General features: G+C 38.7%; 1 protein-coding gene across 2 annotated transcripts; it reads right to left on the minus strand.

The window, feature by feature from the left end:
- Positions 1-405: 405 nt before the first annotated feature.
- slc6a1b (solute carrier family 6 member 1b) lies at positions 406-13,371 on the minus strand. Of its 2 annotated transcripts, none has more exons than XM_034868925.1 (15): positions 12,960-13,371; positions 11,169-11,584; positions 10,761-10,892; positions 10,411-10,511; positions 9,810-9,919; positions 9,212-9,344; positions 8,348-8,482; positions 7,190-7,293; positions 6,534-6,658; positions 6,087-6,199; positions 5,650-5,781; positions 4,357-4,459; positions 4,084-4,184; positions 3,486-3,653; positions 406-1,664 (listed from the first exon to the last, which is right to left on the minus strand). In XM_034868925.1, the coding sequence occupies exons 2-15, from the start codon at positions 11,413-11,415 to the stop codon at positions 1,551-1,553; spliced, it is 1,818 nt and encodes a 605-aa protein (XP_034724816.1). In that variant the 5' UTR covers positions 11,416-11,584; positions 12,960-13,371; the 3' UTR covers positions 406-1,550. The 2 variants fall into 2 exon arrangements, with proteins under 2 accessions (XP_034724816.1, XP_034724815.1); XM_034868924.1 differs by having other exon boundaries at positions 1,413-1,664; positions 11,169-11,596.
- Positions 13,372-18,470: the final 5,099 nt, after the last annotated feature.

Genomic DNA, 18,470 nt, shown 5'->3' on the forward strand with positions numbered 1-18,470 from the left:
CGATCAAAACATAGAACAGAGAAGCTCGGATTACAACACACAGAGGCAGTGGGACTTCATTCTCTGCTCAGAATGCCATTACTCCACTATATCTCTACATAACAAATATTTCTTTGCTGCTATATTAATGTTCTGAACATCGAGTACAGCCCATTAAGGGTACATGTTAGATTAATGAAAGGAAATGGCAGAAATTTGCGTTGTCTAAAATACAGCATTAATTGTTTCAGTGTATAATGGTAGCATCTGAGAGAATTTGGTCACGTCCACCTTTGTTCCTGAGGAGTGGGTTACTAGATAGATATAAAAGTAAACAATTCCAGTCAGAATAGTGGTAGCTATCATTGGAATCCATCATGCAGTCTCCAATGCAGTAGCCCCTGCAGCTTATTTAAGCTCACAATTTAAAATATAGATCTGAATTAGTATGGGCTTATTGCAACACAACTCTCTTTTTCAACTTAACTGGTTATCAGGAGGCAGAAATATGAAATGTTGTACGCACAATGCTAATGTGGCATTTGTTGTAATGGCTACAGCTTTACTGTGCGCTGTTGCTCTTAAAAGAGACAAAAGGAGATTGATTGAATCAATATATAATCAGTGGGTGAAATGTCTGCACCAATCTTTCTAACGTAAGTATGATTTTGGTCCTTCTTACTCTCACATATAAAAAAATGACCTAAAAATGATTCTACAAAAAAGATTCAGGTAACATACAAAGTTATTGTTCTTTAGAAAACATAGTATAAACAAATATAACAGTCTCTTGCTAATCCTATGTAAGTTGTTTTTGCTGTTGTCACTAGTGTCAATCGAGCCAAAAAAAAGTTGACCATTTCAAAAGTCCATATTGTGCTTTTCAAAAGGTAGCCCCACACATGGGTGGTAAACATTTCAGGCGAACTGCAGAATCCTGCAAGGGAGTGATAGCTGGCTAAATTATATTGTACACATACAAACAGATTTTGGCCTTACCTGTTGCACATTACCATAATGTCTTTGCCATGAAATGGTCAATATTAAATTTTCACTTTACAAACTTTCAAATGGCATTTTTTATCACCTACTACACTGCATTCATTTTAATATATTTATTTCATGTACAAGCAAAATGCATTTAACCAATATTTTTCTTTGTACAATAATTGTATTTTAGTAGATTAATGAATATCTTCAAAGTAGCACAATACTATTGAATCAACGCGGGCCTCGAAATTTAAATTACATAATCAATATACAGTAATTTCCTAAGTCACATATCTTTTTCTAAAAAGACTAACTTTTTTGCATAATGAAATTCAAAATATCACAACAATTTTGCTGGGTGGTTTGTTTTTCCTCATAAGTTTAACTCTGTATTATACAAATACACAAACAAACAGAAAAACCTCTACAAATAACTGTAATCAGGTTGGTCTCACGTGTCCCCAGGAGGTAGGTGAATAAAAGCAGACATGAAAGTCTGGTGGTCGTTCCAAACCTTGATTATGTTTTTTCTGTGTAGATCGCCAGTCTGGCCGTTGAGACAGAGAGACAGGCGGAATTTTCTAGATGTAGGCTTCCTCGTTGACAGGGTTCTGATTCTGGTTTTCTGTCTGCTGGTCTGCGGCATTTTCCTGTGCCTTTGCCAGTGCCAAAGGCTTCAACATAATCCGCAGGCGCTAAAAATGGAAAACCACAGAAAACACAGCTGAAAAATGCACAAATACAAGTAAACACTGACATACAGCGTTCATAAGAACCAAACAGCTGCAATGTTTGTTTTCAAACCAATAAACTGTACCAAAACACACCAGCTACACAGCTGTGAGCTTGATAAATGCACAGCCAAAGGAGCTGGGTATACATTTTACACTGCAGTGTACACTATGAGACATTCAAAAAAGACATCCATACATTTTCCCTGATGTGATATATAGTTATAAGATTTAATACAGCCTGAGATATGACTAATGGAGAAAAATAAAACCAATGTTCATGACACAAATTTCATGGGTCAAGCTAACTTACTGAGTTCACAAAACTAAATCAAACCATGTCAAACTTGGTAAAGCCTTCAAATGTTATTAACTATGGGTATTGCAGGACTCGGGGTTCTGCGGCACAGCAGGCATTTATGTAGAGTGTTTGTGAAATTAAGCTTCCGCCTTGGTGCAGAGCACTAATCAGCTGGCTGATTGCTACAATTAGACAATCAGCCATCAGCTGGTACTGCAGGATCTGACACCTGCACATCGCCTCTGACTGCTTCTGTTGCGCTGCCTGCAATTATGGCCCATTTATTCTGTCAGCGCCGGCTATAAAGCCATATCTGTCACTAGGGACCGCATAGATGTAAGGTTATAATTCAGCACATTGTGGATCACTGCAAATCAAATAGTTCCTTATGTAAATGTCATGATGGAAAAGGTATTATGTGCCAATGATTAGAATCATTGGATCAATTAAAATGCAGCATACCATTCTGCTGCATACAAATGAATGCACTTTATTAAGAACTCAGTAGCTAGTATAGCAATGAGGAACTCAAAGTGTTTAACAGAAATAATTAGAAACACTCTTTTAATAATGCTTTTATCACTGTTCAACTCTTCATGGCAATTAATTGTGTCTTTGTGGAGCATGCCTGCTTGTGTTTGCTCATTACAAAAGCACTGAATCACAATGCAGTTATCATGCACAGAGCTTAATCACATTGGACTTAGTTAAGCCTTTCAACATTCAGTGTAAAAAGTTTTTTTTAGCTAAATGACGTTTCAGGTACTACTTTCAGTGCCAGCCATTATGTAAATGTTGTAAATGTAAGTGAGGATAATAGCAATCCTGGATCAGTATGTTCTGTTAATACAGTATTTTGAGCCAAACTGTCGTTAAAAATTTACCAACTTTAAAAGTTTATTCAAACTGTCCTTAATGGTTAAAACCGCCTGTAAAATGACATTAGATTATCCTTACAAAACATCAGCACCCTCTAAATATATACCACTTTTTTCTTGTTTTGGATTGATCTGTCATACAGTTTGTAATAATGAATTTGAGCCCAAAATCTTGCATACCAAGTAATCCACTTGAAACTCTCAACACAGAGCCTGCCAGGCTGCCAACTGCAGATTAAAATTCAAACAGCTAATAGATGTGTGAAATGCCGTGATGCACATGCTCTGGAAAATCTGCAGCTATTATATTTGCATCACACTAACTAACACTCTTAGTATTTCAGTCTATTCTCATGAACCACATGTCCACAGCATTTATATACAAGTATACATATGTGTGAGTGTATGTATATAGATTGTATTTTGATTTGATGTGCACATGCAGATATTTGTAGATATTTTATACGCATTTTGTAACTCTACTTGCTTTCTGTGTACATATACGCAGTATATGATTACTTGCCCTTTACTGCACATAATTCATTCATTGTTCCTGAGCTAATACAGCAAAAGATAGTCTTTGACTGAATCCACAATTAGCCTTACCTCTTTGTATGTGCCTTTGAGGGTGAGGAACATGTAGCCCATATAGCCAGGGATCAGTGTCATGGAGGAGAGGGCCATGCACCACCCAACCCCTTGGCCCCAGGCTGGGAACACATATTCACCCAAGGTGAGGGGAACCATCTGCACTGCACTAAACAAGAAGACTCCCTGGACAAGAGGGGCAAAACATGTATATATCTCAGTGCCTTCATCATCATGTTTAAAAATGTAACTATAACAGAGTCTAAATTCTAGGCTTCAAACATATTACTAGTAAATATTAAAGTAAAACCTTAGAATAAGCTGTTGGTCTTGGATGATCTTTGGACACAACAGACACACTGTGTAACATTGACACTTAAGCCAATCATTACATAATGTAAATGCTATTAAGGAAACATAATGGGACTCCTTTTGGTGTAAAGTGACAAGAAAACCATAGCTTAGTTTTGCACATAAATATGTTAGGGATCATTCCCAATGGCATTCCCAATAGCTTCACCTAAGACTGTATACAGTAAGCCTAAATATTGTCCTTGATGGGGTGTTATAGTTGGTCTCTGGAAAATCATGTATGTTACCCAAAGATAACACTTACAGCCACAATGAGTGGAGTGAAAACAACCCAGCAGGCCTTCCACCACAGACAGGGCCTGTAACCAATCATTTCCTCAATGTTGTCATAGAATTTGTTTGCACCTGGAACCAAAGATAAAGCATGATGAATACATTTTTAGTTGTCACACAACACTAGACATTTTTCTAAACTGGATCTTGCGACTTTAGCCCCTAAAAAGTCAGCAACAAAAGACAGGAATGTTTTAATTGGGAAAACACATCCTTAAGAAGATTAGACATAGATGGAGCTCACCATAAAACCATGAAATTGAGATGCACTCAAAGAAGACCAAGAAGAGCAGGCACATTCCACTAGCTGAGTAGTAGTCAAATAGCTTGAACACGTACAGTCCACCCTGTAAAACGAGAAGGGAAAAAGGGAAAGGCAAGCAGGAAAACGTTGAAAAAGCAATAATAGTTTTGAATGTGCAGGACTGTGGAATAACATCAAGGGCGAGAGCACCGGCGGCAGTAGCTGGTGAGTGTTAGGGATGTTTCAGTGGTGACGACTGAATTGGTGCTAAGACTTCTTTGTGGAAATTGCGTGCCAATGTGCTGCACAGGCAGGGCCAGTGTAGATCAAGCATCTCGTTGTAACATTTCACATCTGTCCACAATCTATCAGGGTGTTGACGAGACCAGCTCAAAGGGACGTGCTACAGTTTGTCAACTCCTACTCTGTGAAGCTTGATATATTTTGTAATGCCCAGAGCAGTGATTAGGGTAACTGACCTCATTCTAACAGGGCTGCACATGTGGCGTGATGGAAATCCAGTTTGGCAGAAGCAAAGGGACAATGCAGGGTCTTCGAGTGTCATTGGCAAATACGACCTTGGCCTGCAGTGATTCTGTCATTCTTAGCTCACAAGTAGACAGAAGCAGAAGCCTCTTTACCGGCTTTATGCTGACTTTTTTCATATACTGTATGTATAAATATGTACGTATATACGATTTATACTATTTATTTGAACTTTTGAACCAAACTGGAACAAACCTAGACAAAAACAATGCATGTCATGGAAAAACATTATGATTGCCACTAATAATTCCATGTCATGGACCTAGTAGTAGCTCAGGTGCTCCCCAAAACCTTTAGGAGTCACTGTAAGGGTACAACATCTTCCTTTGGACCAAAGTGTTGGACAGACAGACAAATGGACAGAAAAACCAACGGACCATGTCATCATCCTTACCCATACACACAACAATCTTGCATATTACTCAGCTACTGAAGTCAAACTGCTGATGTCCTGTGTGATGCTTACATTGTTCCAAAGTTAGAAATGTTTAACTTTAAATGACAAAGGCGTGTTGATGGATGCATATTTGAACTATTTACTCAGTTGATTAAAGCTGGACTTGTTGAACTTGTGTAGCATTTCTACTGGATTCTGCAAATAGTATAAAAGGGGGATATATCCTCGTAGTAGGACTTAATATTGACCGGAACATGGCAACAGATATGAACCTTGTCATTTAATCAGAGAATGTATTTTTAGTAATGTCTTTGCAAGGTGGAATATCCAATGAGAAAAAAAGTATTTACCTGGGTGATGTTGGACAATCCAATGATGTAAGAAATAAGGCAGACAATTGCAATGAAGATCTCTCTGCGTTTTCGGAGAATGTGAGGGAATTCATCAACCAGCGCGGTAATGAAGCCTTCCACAGTGCAGAACTGGAGAGGTTGCAGAATCACATTAAAACTGTGTTACATAATACATTGTTGTCACAATGAAAAACATTAGTACCCCTAAGGTTTAGAAGTAACTTTCATAAATGAAAGAGTAACAGCAAGACATATTACTTTATGTTTTTGTAATGCTTAATATATTATATTATAATATAATCCTGGCCATTTATTTAAATGTTTGCTTTCATTTGTCAAAGCATTGCTTCTCAAAAGCTCGAACATTAGCACTTTGCTATATGAATATGGCCTAAAAACCACAGCTGAGACCATTGTTGTTGGGTTATCTTTACCTGACTGTCGATTCCCAGCATCAGCAGCATAGAGAAAAAGAGTATGGCCCAGAGAGGAGAGATGGGCAGCTGGGTCACAGCCTCAGGATAAGCCAAAAATGCCAGACCAGGTCCTGACAAAAGACAAATGTTATAGACATGGTGGTATGTACTCACAGTAGGACACTATTAAAAGATGAGCTCAAAAACAAAATGGAAGAACAAAGTGTAAGTGCTAAATTTTAAATTTGAGTATTCACAAAGGACAGTTTTTGCAAAATCACTGAGCATTCTTTCTTTCTTATAAACCCAGAAGTCAGAACTGACCTCTATTGACAAGATAAAACCTTCTCTTTTGGACTAAAAGAATAACATGTGGCAATTTTGAGGGCAAATCTTTGCACAGACGCGAGTATCTCTTCCATTTGCTGATTGTCACTATCGAATTTCAACATTGATTGCAATTACCTGAGGCGGCCACATCAGCGATGGGTCTCTTTGTTACATTGGACATGAATCCCACGATGGAGAAGATGACAAAGCCAGCAAACATGCTGGTGAAGGAGTTGATGCAGCAGACAATAATAGAATCTCTGTAGGGGAGAGACAAAGCACAAGGCAGCCAATGTCACGCCTATATCAATTCCTTATCAACCCGTCACACATTGTCGAGAGGCGTGGGGGGAAGGGAAGGTGGAGAGCTATTTTGCATCTTGCAGTTACATAGCAGCTGAGTAAATTTATATCGATCCAACCTTTAAAAAAAAAAAGCACCAATATAGTTTGAACCATAGCTGTACGTAGTTGGGCTGCAGTGTGTATCCGACAACGTGACAGAGGCTGAGACAAAACAAACGCTATGCCTATAGGTGTAAAAACAGAACGTAGAGGCAAAATAAAGAAACAACGGACACAGCTGGACACTCCATCAGTCCCAAAATAGAAGGTACAGCAGTGACTATGTTTCCAGGGAACCAAAAATAATCCCAGAATCAGACACCCACGGACAGGCACGGCCTACTTAAAAACAAACGAGTGAGTGACTGGTACCAAACACTCTGTACATGTATTTGATTTATGTGGTAAATGAACCTGAAATGTGCTAAAATATTAAAGTCACCTACCTGTACACATTATTATTGAAGGGATTGTAGCTGCCAAGAGCAATCAGAGAGCCCAATCCCAGCCCGTAGGAAAAGAAGATCTGAGTGGCAGCATCCAGCCACACCTGACACACAAAGATCAGAAAATAGACTGTAGAAAACAGATGTAAACACCAAATTTGTGCTAAATAGAGATATTAATTCAAAAAAGGCTACATTTGATTATATTTTGCTGATAATGTGGACAAATTTGTCATTTCAGCCAATTAAACTGGCTTTGATGATCAATGGACAAATGTATCTTGTCTTTTGTAAACCTTTGATGTAATGGCAAGGACTGGAAAGAGTCACATTCCAGGAAGTGTTACACCCAAGTGCTGTGTCTTGTTACTCTTCTCATCCTATTTGATCCACTCTGATTCCAAATCGTTGCATCCTATCTTGATCGACTTAACAGCAAGACCTTGTGTTGTCTGGTGATGTCTCTCCACACAGCATCTAGCTTCATCTTATGTTCTTATTGAGCTTTAATGATTTATAAACAATCACTACAGAATAAAACATAATATTAAAAAGAAATTCAACAATACTATCATGTAGGGTCTAATTTTTCTAGAAGTAGACGCATCTCCTACTGTAAATACCAGTGGCACACTGCCGTATTACAACATCTACGTGAGACCAACTGTTTACTTTAAATTGAACATGCCTTAGAATTATAAATACAAATACACATAGCCATCGCAGGAGTTCAACTTTTATAAGCTATTTTATATATGCTATAAATATACTACATATATTTACAGTACACTGATAGTTTTTTATAGCTGTGAATTAATAGACATTCCTTCTATTATTTTGCTGCCTTTGTAATTAACAGGGATTTTTATAGAAATTAGATTATAGTATTCATACTGTGCACACCAATAATCTGTTTGTCTAAGATTTTAGACTAAATACAATACTTTTCGCCAATATCCAGATACAATAAGAGATCCTCTACTATAGTATTACGGTAACCGATAAACAATCTATACAACTTTAGCCCAAAAAACACCTCCCACTTGGGCTTAGCTTATTGTCTTGCAGACACCTTTATTTTGACATACTATAAAGAGTTATGTGTATTCTTGAACAGAAACTGTTTTAGACATCTAGGCCGAAGAACCAAGAGCATACCTCAGACTCCTTCAGTTTTTGAAAGTCTGGTGTGATATAAAAGAGGATTCCATCAATTGCACCAGGTAGAGTGACGCCACGGCAAAACAGGATGAACAGCATAAAGTATGGGTACGTGGCTGAGAAGTACACCACCTGTGGGACACAAAGTTGTATCAGAAAACAGAATATTGTCTATTATTACATTACATGTCAAAGGTTGCACACCTCTGGAGCCACTATGGGTTAAGTACCTTGCTCAGGGACACATTTGTTGATGTATCGTAGTGGGAATTGAACCCAGATCTATCACACCAAAGACATGTGTCATATGCACCACGCAATGGAATCGCACAGCTAGTGAGCCTTATTTTACTTTGAACGTTAGTCCTGCAAGGCAACAAAACTATAAAACCGTGAAAACTGCTAAGTCTTTCAACTCATCATGAACAGTGTTACAGTACTGTGACACCATCCCCAAAGCACAGGGCAGCACAGTGACCTAGCCAGCCATTCCCCAGAGGCAAGATGACCCCAGAACGGTTGGGTTCAGCACACTCTCACTGCACTACTTTCCTTCTTAGCTGAACTATTTTTGCACCGTGCTATCAAGTCAACATAGCTCAGATCATTCATCAGAAACTCTGCTGTATAACAGCTGAACCAAAAGAGATACTGCCAATGACAGTGCTATGTATAAAAATAAATGAAAAAAAACATTAATAAAAGTAGTATGACGAAGTTATGTGATGCCTTCATTTGAAAAATAATCCTACACGTCATTGTGGCAACTTTACACCCTTGAGCATGAAGATGATGCAAATTTAATTTATGGTAGATTTTCTTTTCTTACATTTTGTCTTTTTGTCTTTTCCCTCTACTTACTTTGCCAGTCCAGCTGACCCCCTTCCAGATACAGAAATAGACAAGCACCCATGCAATGGCGAGTGTGATAGCCAGTGGAATCCTAATCTCTCCAGGCTTCTCCAGACCATCGGTCATCTGGTGCATGTTACGTCTGCAGGGAAGGAACAAAGTAGTCTTACTACAATACACAAAGGCATCCTTGATCTCATACATGCAGCACACATGGGTGCACACACAAATATGCACACACGTGTCTGGATATTCAAAAAAAGCCCTCTGCTTGGATTTCCTTTCTCCCTAATAAAGCTTTTCTAAGACACCACAGTTGAAATAAGTCATGCTTGCATGCGTGAATGTTTCACACATTTTTTGGGCTTACGTTTGTTTGCAGGCCCTTAATTTTACGTGCACATTTTTTCATTTATTTAACATCTGAATAGATGGATGTAAAGGGATTTTGTGAGCCATTGGATCCTCTGATCTAGATGGAAATATCAGACTCCAACCCTGATCGTCATTATGCACAGTACGGAGCCCTTCCTTTCTCTCTAGCTTAAATCTGTTCACAACAGAGCAGTATCCTTGTGATCTAAGCAGACCCTTATATCCAGCTTACTCCCAGAACTCCACCACAGCGCTGGTGAGGTTTTTGGTGTCTGTGATACTGTAGTTGGTGAAGCAGCGCTCTGTGTTCCAGGAATTGCCGCACGTCTGCCATGGCAGATCCTGAAAATTAAAGACAATAAAAGAGAAAAAATCTCACAGACAGTTCTTTTTACTTGGACCACTCTCCCACCGCCGGCTCCTATTCTCTCTGGCTGTCGAGCAGCCAAGACCATGATACTCATTGAGATTTCATGCTTTTCTCAGAGGAGTGAATGCCTCATCGCCAAATGCATTTATCAATACCTTGTGTAAGAAGCTAATTATGTGGGAAAGGAAGTAATAAATGTCACTATCTATCTTAAGGACTGTTCACCCTTAGGCATATGTAAGATGTGTTAACAAAAAGAACCTGCCACATCACTCAAAGGGTTACTATGTATAAAATACAACCTGGCCAAAAAACAATCAGGGGGACACAATGATATTTCAGTAAGAATCTAAGAAGCAAGACTAATTTAGGACTATTACTCCCCTGAATGTTCAAGGTATTCAAGTCATGTTACACTGTTTTATTATGAAACAACAATATTATATACATATAAAATACTCACACTAGTGAAGGAGTTGTACAGATAGTAAATAGCCCAGGAAATGATTACAATGTAATATATATTTAACCAGAAGGACAGAACAGCAGCAGCCAGACCAACACCTGAAACAGGCAGAGTACAGACATGCTATTACATTGTGCTGAAATATGTACGTTGACATGAAACAAAAATAATATTATATTTAAGAAATTTTGTTTTGGCGATCTACAGACGATGAAGCTATGCCCTCTGTTGCGTAATTATAAAGAGCCCCAATTTCCGAACTTTGACTGTTAATTAACCTGGATCATGAAGCAGCCAATTAACATATTAAGTGCAGGCCTTAAGGCTAACGTACAAATGTATTTTACCTTTGAACATAGGAGCCAGCTTCCACACTCCAAGCCCTCCAATAGAAGTGTACTGACCAAGAGCCGTCTCCAGAAGGAACAAGGGCATGCCAGCAAATATGAGGGTCAAAAAGTAGGGAATCAAGAAGGCCCCTGAATGAGAGGTGAGAGGTACATGTACTGTTAATCATTACCTATTGACATTCATCATAATCCACATAAGATAATTTGATAAAAGGAATATTTGCTTTTACATTGCATACCATTCCCAAGTTTTCACTTGTGCGCTAATACGCACGGCTTAGATTACTTTAGCTTTATGTTTAATTAAAAACCTCCGGGATCAAACTGGTAGTTTTTTTATGTCGAGAGCTTTGCATTCCTTTTGGTGTATACATAAATGGAAAATTGCCAGGAATTCCTGATTACCTCCTCCGTTTTTTCCACATAAATAAGGAAATCTCCAGACATTTCCGAGTCCGATTGCGTATCCCACACAAGAGAGAAGAAAGTCAAATCTCCCGACCCACGTTTCTCTCTCGGGTATCTCATTTTTTGTCTTCTGCACTTTCACCACCAAGGTTTTGGGTTTGTCGTTCGGCGTGGTGGTGGGTGCGTCATTCACCGTCTCCGTTAAGACGTGTCCGTCTGAGGCTTTGGTCCCGTTGGTGGCCATGGTTACTGTGCGTTTCGGATAGTCCTGACCAGTGGAGAGGAAGGGTTTCAGCACCGGTCCAGGCAGCAGCTTCTGCGCCCTGTTCACCCAGCTCCCAGCCAAGTGCCGAGTGGAGACGAATGATCGGTGTAATGAGTGATCAGGAGCAGCTCAGCAGCGGTCCAGCAACCTGAAAACATAACTGAAATATGTATACATATAAATACAAAAAAACTATTTAAAAAAAATATCACTTGCTTCCCACGTCAATTTACCTGTACGACACAGGTTTTAAAGTCGAATGTCAGGTCTAATAATGAGGGATTATGTGTATTTAAAATATTATCAGTTTTGGAAAAACAAAACGGGATTATTGATTTCTTTTCGATTAAAGTGTAATTATGTCCCCCATTAAATGGATAATTACTTGTTTTCTGGAAGAAAATGAGACTTTCAGATTAAATATGTGACCAAATGTCTTACTAAATAGGGCAAAACGCTGGCCTGTGCAAAAAAAAGATATTTTACATTACTGTTAAAAAAATAAATAAATAATTGTTTTTACGATTATTTGGCATGCATCTGTGCTAATTGCATGGTATTTCTTCAGGGTGGAGAGAAAAAAATGTGCCTCACCATCCGTGAACACAACGGGATCAAATAAATACTTCTCATGCAATAATAATCTCTTTTAATTGCCTGGAGTGAATGCATGTTAGCAGAAATTTAGAGCCTGCTCTTGTCCTTCAGTCATTAGGCTCTAAATTCAATGGCCCACTTATGTTCCGGTACAAGAGAAGACCAATTAAACACATTTAGGAGTCAGGCGCGACGATAACGTCCAATGAATCACCTGGAGAGGCTAAACACTCACTGGAGTTCTTAAATAGACATTTGACTTAAATATCTGCGGGGCAGAGTTAAAATATGTAACATTCATTTAACTTACTAACAAATTGACATTGATGCAAACAATTAGCTACACAACATGCTCTGCATTTAAAAATGTACGTTATTTATTTCTGTTTACTTTATTATTATTTAAAATTGTAAAACAGCCAAATCTGCTCACGATAAAACATGGCACGCGCTCTCTGCGCCCTCCATCAACGAGCTTGAGTAATTGTGAAAGGCTTTCTGAGGCAGCACGGTTAGAAATATGTTGGTATTTTATATATTATGCATTTTATATCAAATTTGTTTATAATAGTCCACGTTTATGAGATATTGGACGTTAGTGAGACGCACACCCTCAAGACAAATTGGGAATAATTTAACAAATAATTAGATGTGCATTCATTTCACCATAGATCACACATTTCCATTTGACATATTTGAAACATTTGGCTGCAGGACCGAACGGCCAAATGCGCTAATGACCATCATGAGAAGAGTCTCTTGCGTCGTCATCAAGTGAAGTGCAGTCGCACATCCGTGCGCATTGCCAAATTCAGTGCATCTGCATGCCAAATTCCACGGTCCTCGACTGAAATAAGTAGCTACGTCAACAAACACTAAACATCTCTGATTCATATCAAATGCATACTGTGTAATAAAATACTTACAATGAAATCCTTTTCTTTTCCAGATTGTTTCCCCGATGGGAAAAATCCAATTTAAAAAAAAAAGTTACTTCCTTGCACTTTTACAGAAGAACACCAAGGGGAAACTTTGCATCCGACGACAGCGAGCAAATATATGATCCTGAGAGGGGATGATGTCGACCAAATGCGTCTTTGAGCGCGAGGTGCTGTCCTGAAAGGAGTGGTGCTGAAAGAGAGGAGGGGAGAGAAGACGGGGAAAGGAGCTGCCGCCGTCTGAGTTGAAGCGAGCAGGGACGTAACATGGAGCGCAGGATCCTCACTCTCATCTACATAGCGTCAATGTCACCTCAAAGTCGACCCTCCCCAACTCCAACATTTCCACCACTGAGATGGCAGCGGGTTTGAGAAAGGAGCATCCTCTTGTCTCAAGGTTTTATATCCTTACTCCTGAAGATTTTTTTTTCTACATCAGTAAGTTCTCTCTCTCTTTTCCTCTCTCTCTCTCTCTCTCTCTCTTACTCTCTCTCTCACCCTTTTTGGCTCTCTCAGGGGCCAGTTGATGCACAATAACTAAACATAATAACTTGAATATATACCATCATGTTGCCAATAATAACACTTGTTCAGTGTTTTTTTTTTTTCTAAACTTACATCCAACATTTGCGTGATGAACGTGAAACAGCTTGTGTAAAAAGGCCACGCTCTTTGTGAAAATGGAAGTGTTGCATCAAATGCAGCAACTCTAAAGTAGCAGATAGAGAGGAAGATGCCAGTGGCTGCTCTAGCTCCTGGCAAAACATGATAAAAAGGGTCCCAGCCAATAAAAGGAGTCAGGGTGTGTAAGATAAATTTAAAACTCTGCCTATAATCGTCTTAGGCCAGCTGCCTTCCTAAATGAAATACCCTTGTGAAACATCCCAAATGAGCAGTCTTAATGCAGACTTTAACTCCCACACCAAGATGAATTATCAGACTTTCACTGGGACTCTTGCAGGGTTTAACAGTTAAAGACGGAGTCGTGCAAATGAGTAAGGACTTTGCAGTGTTAATATTAGAAGAAACTCTACATCTGCCTTTGGGAATGACAAATGCTGACTGATGATAACTGTGATATTGGTGTTTTTTTCCTGTCATAATGCTTAAAGGTGACACCTTATCATGACTCATGATATTTTGGTGCCAAAGCAGCTTCATTTGAATGTTAAGTGGCATCACATGGCACGGCTTATGTCACAGTAATGGATACATGCAATTCTGCAGTGTGTCAAAATCTACAATTTTCACATTCTTCTATTCATTTGCTTAATTTCTTCTCCTTTTTCTTTGTTCCACACCATCCCCATTCTCTCATTGCTCGCTTCCTCTGCTCCACCCCCCACACCACCCATGCTCATCTGCCCAAATCTTTCCCTTCCATCTATTGTTCTTTTTTTTCTCTGCCATACTGTAGGCTGTAAGGTGCTGATACATTGCAAAACAAGAGCAACATCACTGAGAGGGAAGGAAAGAAAATGCCCAGATGGTGAACCAATGTGGGGTGAGCTAACCTTCTAATGATACGAAACAAAATTTTACATTTTTAATCCCAACTGGCTGATTGGCCTGCCGGCTGTGGCATCTCAGATGTGCATAAAGCTTCCTGTTGGCCTGCAGCTCTCAAATGAAGGGAATTCAAAATGCCACAATGATGAGAGCTGGTGGGTCTGCGCTTGTGGCCCTGGCCCCACCTGATGGTGAGCCTGTGTGCAGTGGAGCTTGTAATTACAGAAGGAGGTGGTAGTAATAGAGAGTAGAGTACAGGCAAACACACGGGCAAACACACAGGCAGACAGCTGGCCCCCAGTTTCACTGCTCAGACATAGGGGACAAAAGCAATGCTCGGAAACTGTAAAGCAGATTATTGGTCATGTGAGAAAGACAAAATGGCAATGCAGAGGATGATGACAATGATAATGTTGACAGATGTATTTTCTATGCAGGCATATTTACAGAGCATTTTAGAAATATGTTGCCTCTCGCTTTTAGTATTACTCTGACGCTTTGCATACATAGCGAGGCTCTTTATGTGCAACACAAATAATATCACTGTAATTAACAGCATCCTGTACCTCTTAACACTACAAGTCAAGCAGAATATGAACACACGTAAAATAAAAATAGCATATTAATAAACTGGAACGATGCATGTTAACATGCTTTCTATGTTCCCCTTCTTAGTTTACCATGCTGGCATGCTATGAGTTGCCAATTAGCAATGCATAGAAGGTACAGCTGATGATAGGAATATGATTAGTTTTGCGGGTATTTGGTCATTAACCACAGTATCAGGCACATTTAAATTTTGACTTGATGATGGCGCTCTATGAAATGTTAAAGTATTACCTATAATTAATTCTGAAGGGGGCATGAATGTATGTACCAAATGTCATGGCAATCTCGGTATTAGTTGTTGACTATATCTCTCAAAATTAATGTTATGTTAATGCTCTTCACTGCAACTTAGAGATCAACCACCACCTGATCACCCCGACCACCACATTTTGCTTTTTTTACATTTAAGTTAAAGAGACAAAAAATACATGTTTAGATTATTCTTTGATTAAATAAATCACTTTTTTAATCATTTACGCTGCCTCGTTCCTTCTTTTGTCATGGCCTTGAGCCAGGTTGTAACAAAATGGTGGTGCTTGAGGAAAAGTCAGGGCATCACCAAAGTCATTAGGATCATCCTCTGGGGACCATGAATTTCTACCACATTTCATGACAATCTGTCCAAAAGTTGTTGATGCATTTCTGTCTGGACCAAAGTAGTCAAATGACTGACAGACCAACATAGCTACTCCGCTGTCGGAGCTAAAATCAAAACATTTCTAAAAAACAGACCAGTACCATTAAACAAACCAAATACAACCTTCTTGAAATACTATCATGAAGTATTAGTAGTATCAGAAGTATGCTCTAATATAAAATTACTTCCAAAAATTGACATAATTATACTGTCATATTACATATTTGAGAAATGAATCCACACTATTGTAGAGACAGAAGTTTTCCCTTTTTTGCTACTGGGCACTTTACCTCTTCAACATTGTCCTTTTAACATTGACTGCATGAATCGTTTGCAGTCACTTTCCAAGTCAGTTGCTGTGCTTGCCAAGCAAAGCAGCATCTCAAATATCTAGTTTCAACAAATATTTTTGAACATTGTTGTATGTTGGCTTAGCACTCTAGAGCTTATGGAAATGAATGTGTGTGTTCGGGGGTATAAAAGAAAGATACAGACTAAGAGGTAGACGGAAAGACCATGTCTCTTAATCCTAAAAGCCTCTGTTCTTTTTGGGTGGTGGGGAGAGGGAGGGCCTGTTGTCAGGACCAGTTATGTGGAACACTGCAGCCCCATACAATATATCTGGCTCTTCATTGGTAAGTCAGTCAGGTAGGACGCTGCCAGGCCTCTCCAGAAGAGCCTCGGTGCAACGTTTCCGCTCTCAGTGAAAAGATGCAAACAAAGTGATGTGTCTGTTGCCGGGTGATTCACAAAAAGAACCCAGGGTGCATTTCTATAAAAAAAAAAAAAAAAAGGAAGGGTGAAAACACAGCAGCAAAGTAAAACAAATACTGGCCTCCCTCCCTGCCTCCCTCACTTTTCTCACAGCCAGGCAGGAATGTAGAAGTTGGTGAGGGAAAAAATCCAAAATGTTTCTGCCAAGCCAGCTTATGCTTAAATGTAGCAACATCTTTAAGAACTGCATCGTAATATAAAGTTGAAGATACAAACACCTACTTAATCGTAAATTTGAAAAAGCAAAAATCAAAAAGCAGTTATACATTTATTGATTTTTAATAGCTGTAATTAAATGCATTTACCTAAATCAATAACCATCAAAAGAGCTGTCATGGTCCAAGTGTCAGGGAAGTGTCAAACCAATAGAAATGTTTTCAGACACGTGACAAGGGATGTATTGTTTGTAAATGTGCTGTGGCATTGTTTTGACCCCCTTTCATGAATCATTATAACCTCAGTGACACAGGTTGCGAAAGGTTACCAAGATGCAGCAGATGAACATGCAAAATGACATTTTGAGTTTTTAAGGTAAAATGTTAACTAAAAGATAAATGCTTGTTTTCCATGACTGAAGACAGAGCTGCTTTATGTCATAATAACTATGGGTGTCTAAAACAGAGAGAGCTATCTTTAATGCGACAGTGCTAAACCTGCCACAGGTACATTGCTTCTTTTGCGCTACATTGAATATCTGGAGTAAAACTAATGCATTGGAAAGTGTGCACAAAACTGTGCCAAGAAAGTGTTGCCTTTTCATTCAAGATTTTTTGAGCTATTTAAGTCAGGACATCAGACGGCTTTATTCTCATGTGATCATGAATTTATGTACACAGTTCTGACCACTCATGTCGTAGCAGCTGACTGTCTCTTCAGCAGACCATAGCTCACCAGTTTTGAGTGCAAAAATATTTGAAAACCTATTCTAACAGGCTTAGGATGTGACCACGTTGACGCTTTTATTCACACACTAATGCAATTAATTTAAATGGAAATGAAATAAGCTTTACATATTTGTTTGCTCATTGCTCTGCTTGAAGGAACAGAACAATAAAGAATTTGGATCAATCTTGGATGTTTTATTTAATTCAACATAAAAATGCATGCATATCTGAGATTGTGTGTGTTACCAGTTTAGTGTGTGCAATTTTAGCTTTCAATGTATGGATTTACAAATCTTGCCTCAGTGTTATCAATTTTCTGTTGTTTGCATTGCATTTTGAAACCCAAGACTATTTGTAGTCTCCTTTGTGTCACTGTCACAGATTAAATACCACTTTTACTGAGAAATTAACATCTCCCAACTTCCAAGATGCATACATTTTCATCAGCCAATCAAGAAGTACATTGAATTTTGATTTTTCTAATCTACTTTTACTCTTTTACTAATTACATTTACAGTAATTGAACTTAAACACGCTTATCTCCATAATATGCTTTCAAAGGGATTCTGCCATTGGCTGGAGGTGAAAATTATTATTAGCTACATGGTGGAGGCAATTTTACCGTTGACAAGAATGGTGGGAAAATTAATTTTGTGCATCTCTGTATTTGAATTGCAATTCTTTCATTTCACTCACTGATCCTACTTGGACTCCATTAAAAAATTGAAAGCCTGGCAGAAAATAATAGAGTGGAAGGTGATTCTGGCGTATACAATTTATACTGTAACCAGTACCTAGTCCTTAACGCATTTTGGTCAGCAGTGTATGATTGCACTACTGTTTATTTTGTGAACTTTCCAACACAAACAATGTTCACAAGATTAAAAATGAACTAAACATTCAAAACAGGTTTAGTAATAGTTATCTTTCTGTTACAGAAGCTCAAAAAACAGTCTGTAAATTCTCTGCACAAGCTGAATTGCACAAAATGTAGCCTGTGACACTTGGTGACTCGTATGGCTTCCAACGGTTTTTTCCCGGAAACTGCTGTGCCAACATCTTTCCAGCTGTATTAACTATGAGTCT

Source organism: Etheostoma cragini, chromosome 4, assembly GCF_013103735.1.
Source record: "Etheostoma cragini isolate CJK2018 chromosome 4, CSU_Ecrag_1.0, whole genome shotgun sequence".
NCBI classification, from domain to species: Eukaryota; Metazoa; Chordata; class Actinopteri; order Perciformes; family Percidae; genus Etheostoma; species Etheostoma cragini.

Bases quoted from the DNA above. Each gene is read 5' to 3' on its own strand.
- slc6a1b (XM_034868925.1), bottom strand. From the start codon at position 11,415: ATGGCCACCAACGGGACCAAAGCCTCAGACGGACACGTCTTAACGGAG. The intron at 10,893-11,168 runs GTAATCAGGAAT...CCTCTCATTCAG, and splicing joins ATGTGGAAAAAACGGAGGAG to GGGCCTTCTTGATTCCCTAC. The intron at 9,345-9,809 runs GTAAGCTGGATA...CCTTCCCTGCAG, and splicing joins GCTGTGGTGGAGTTCTGGGA to ACGTAACATGCACCAGATGA.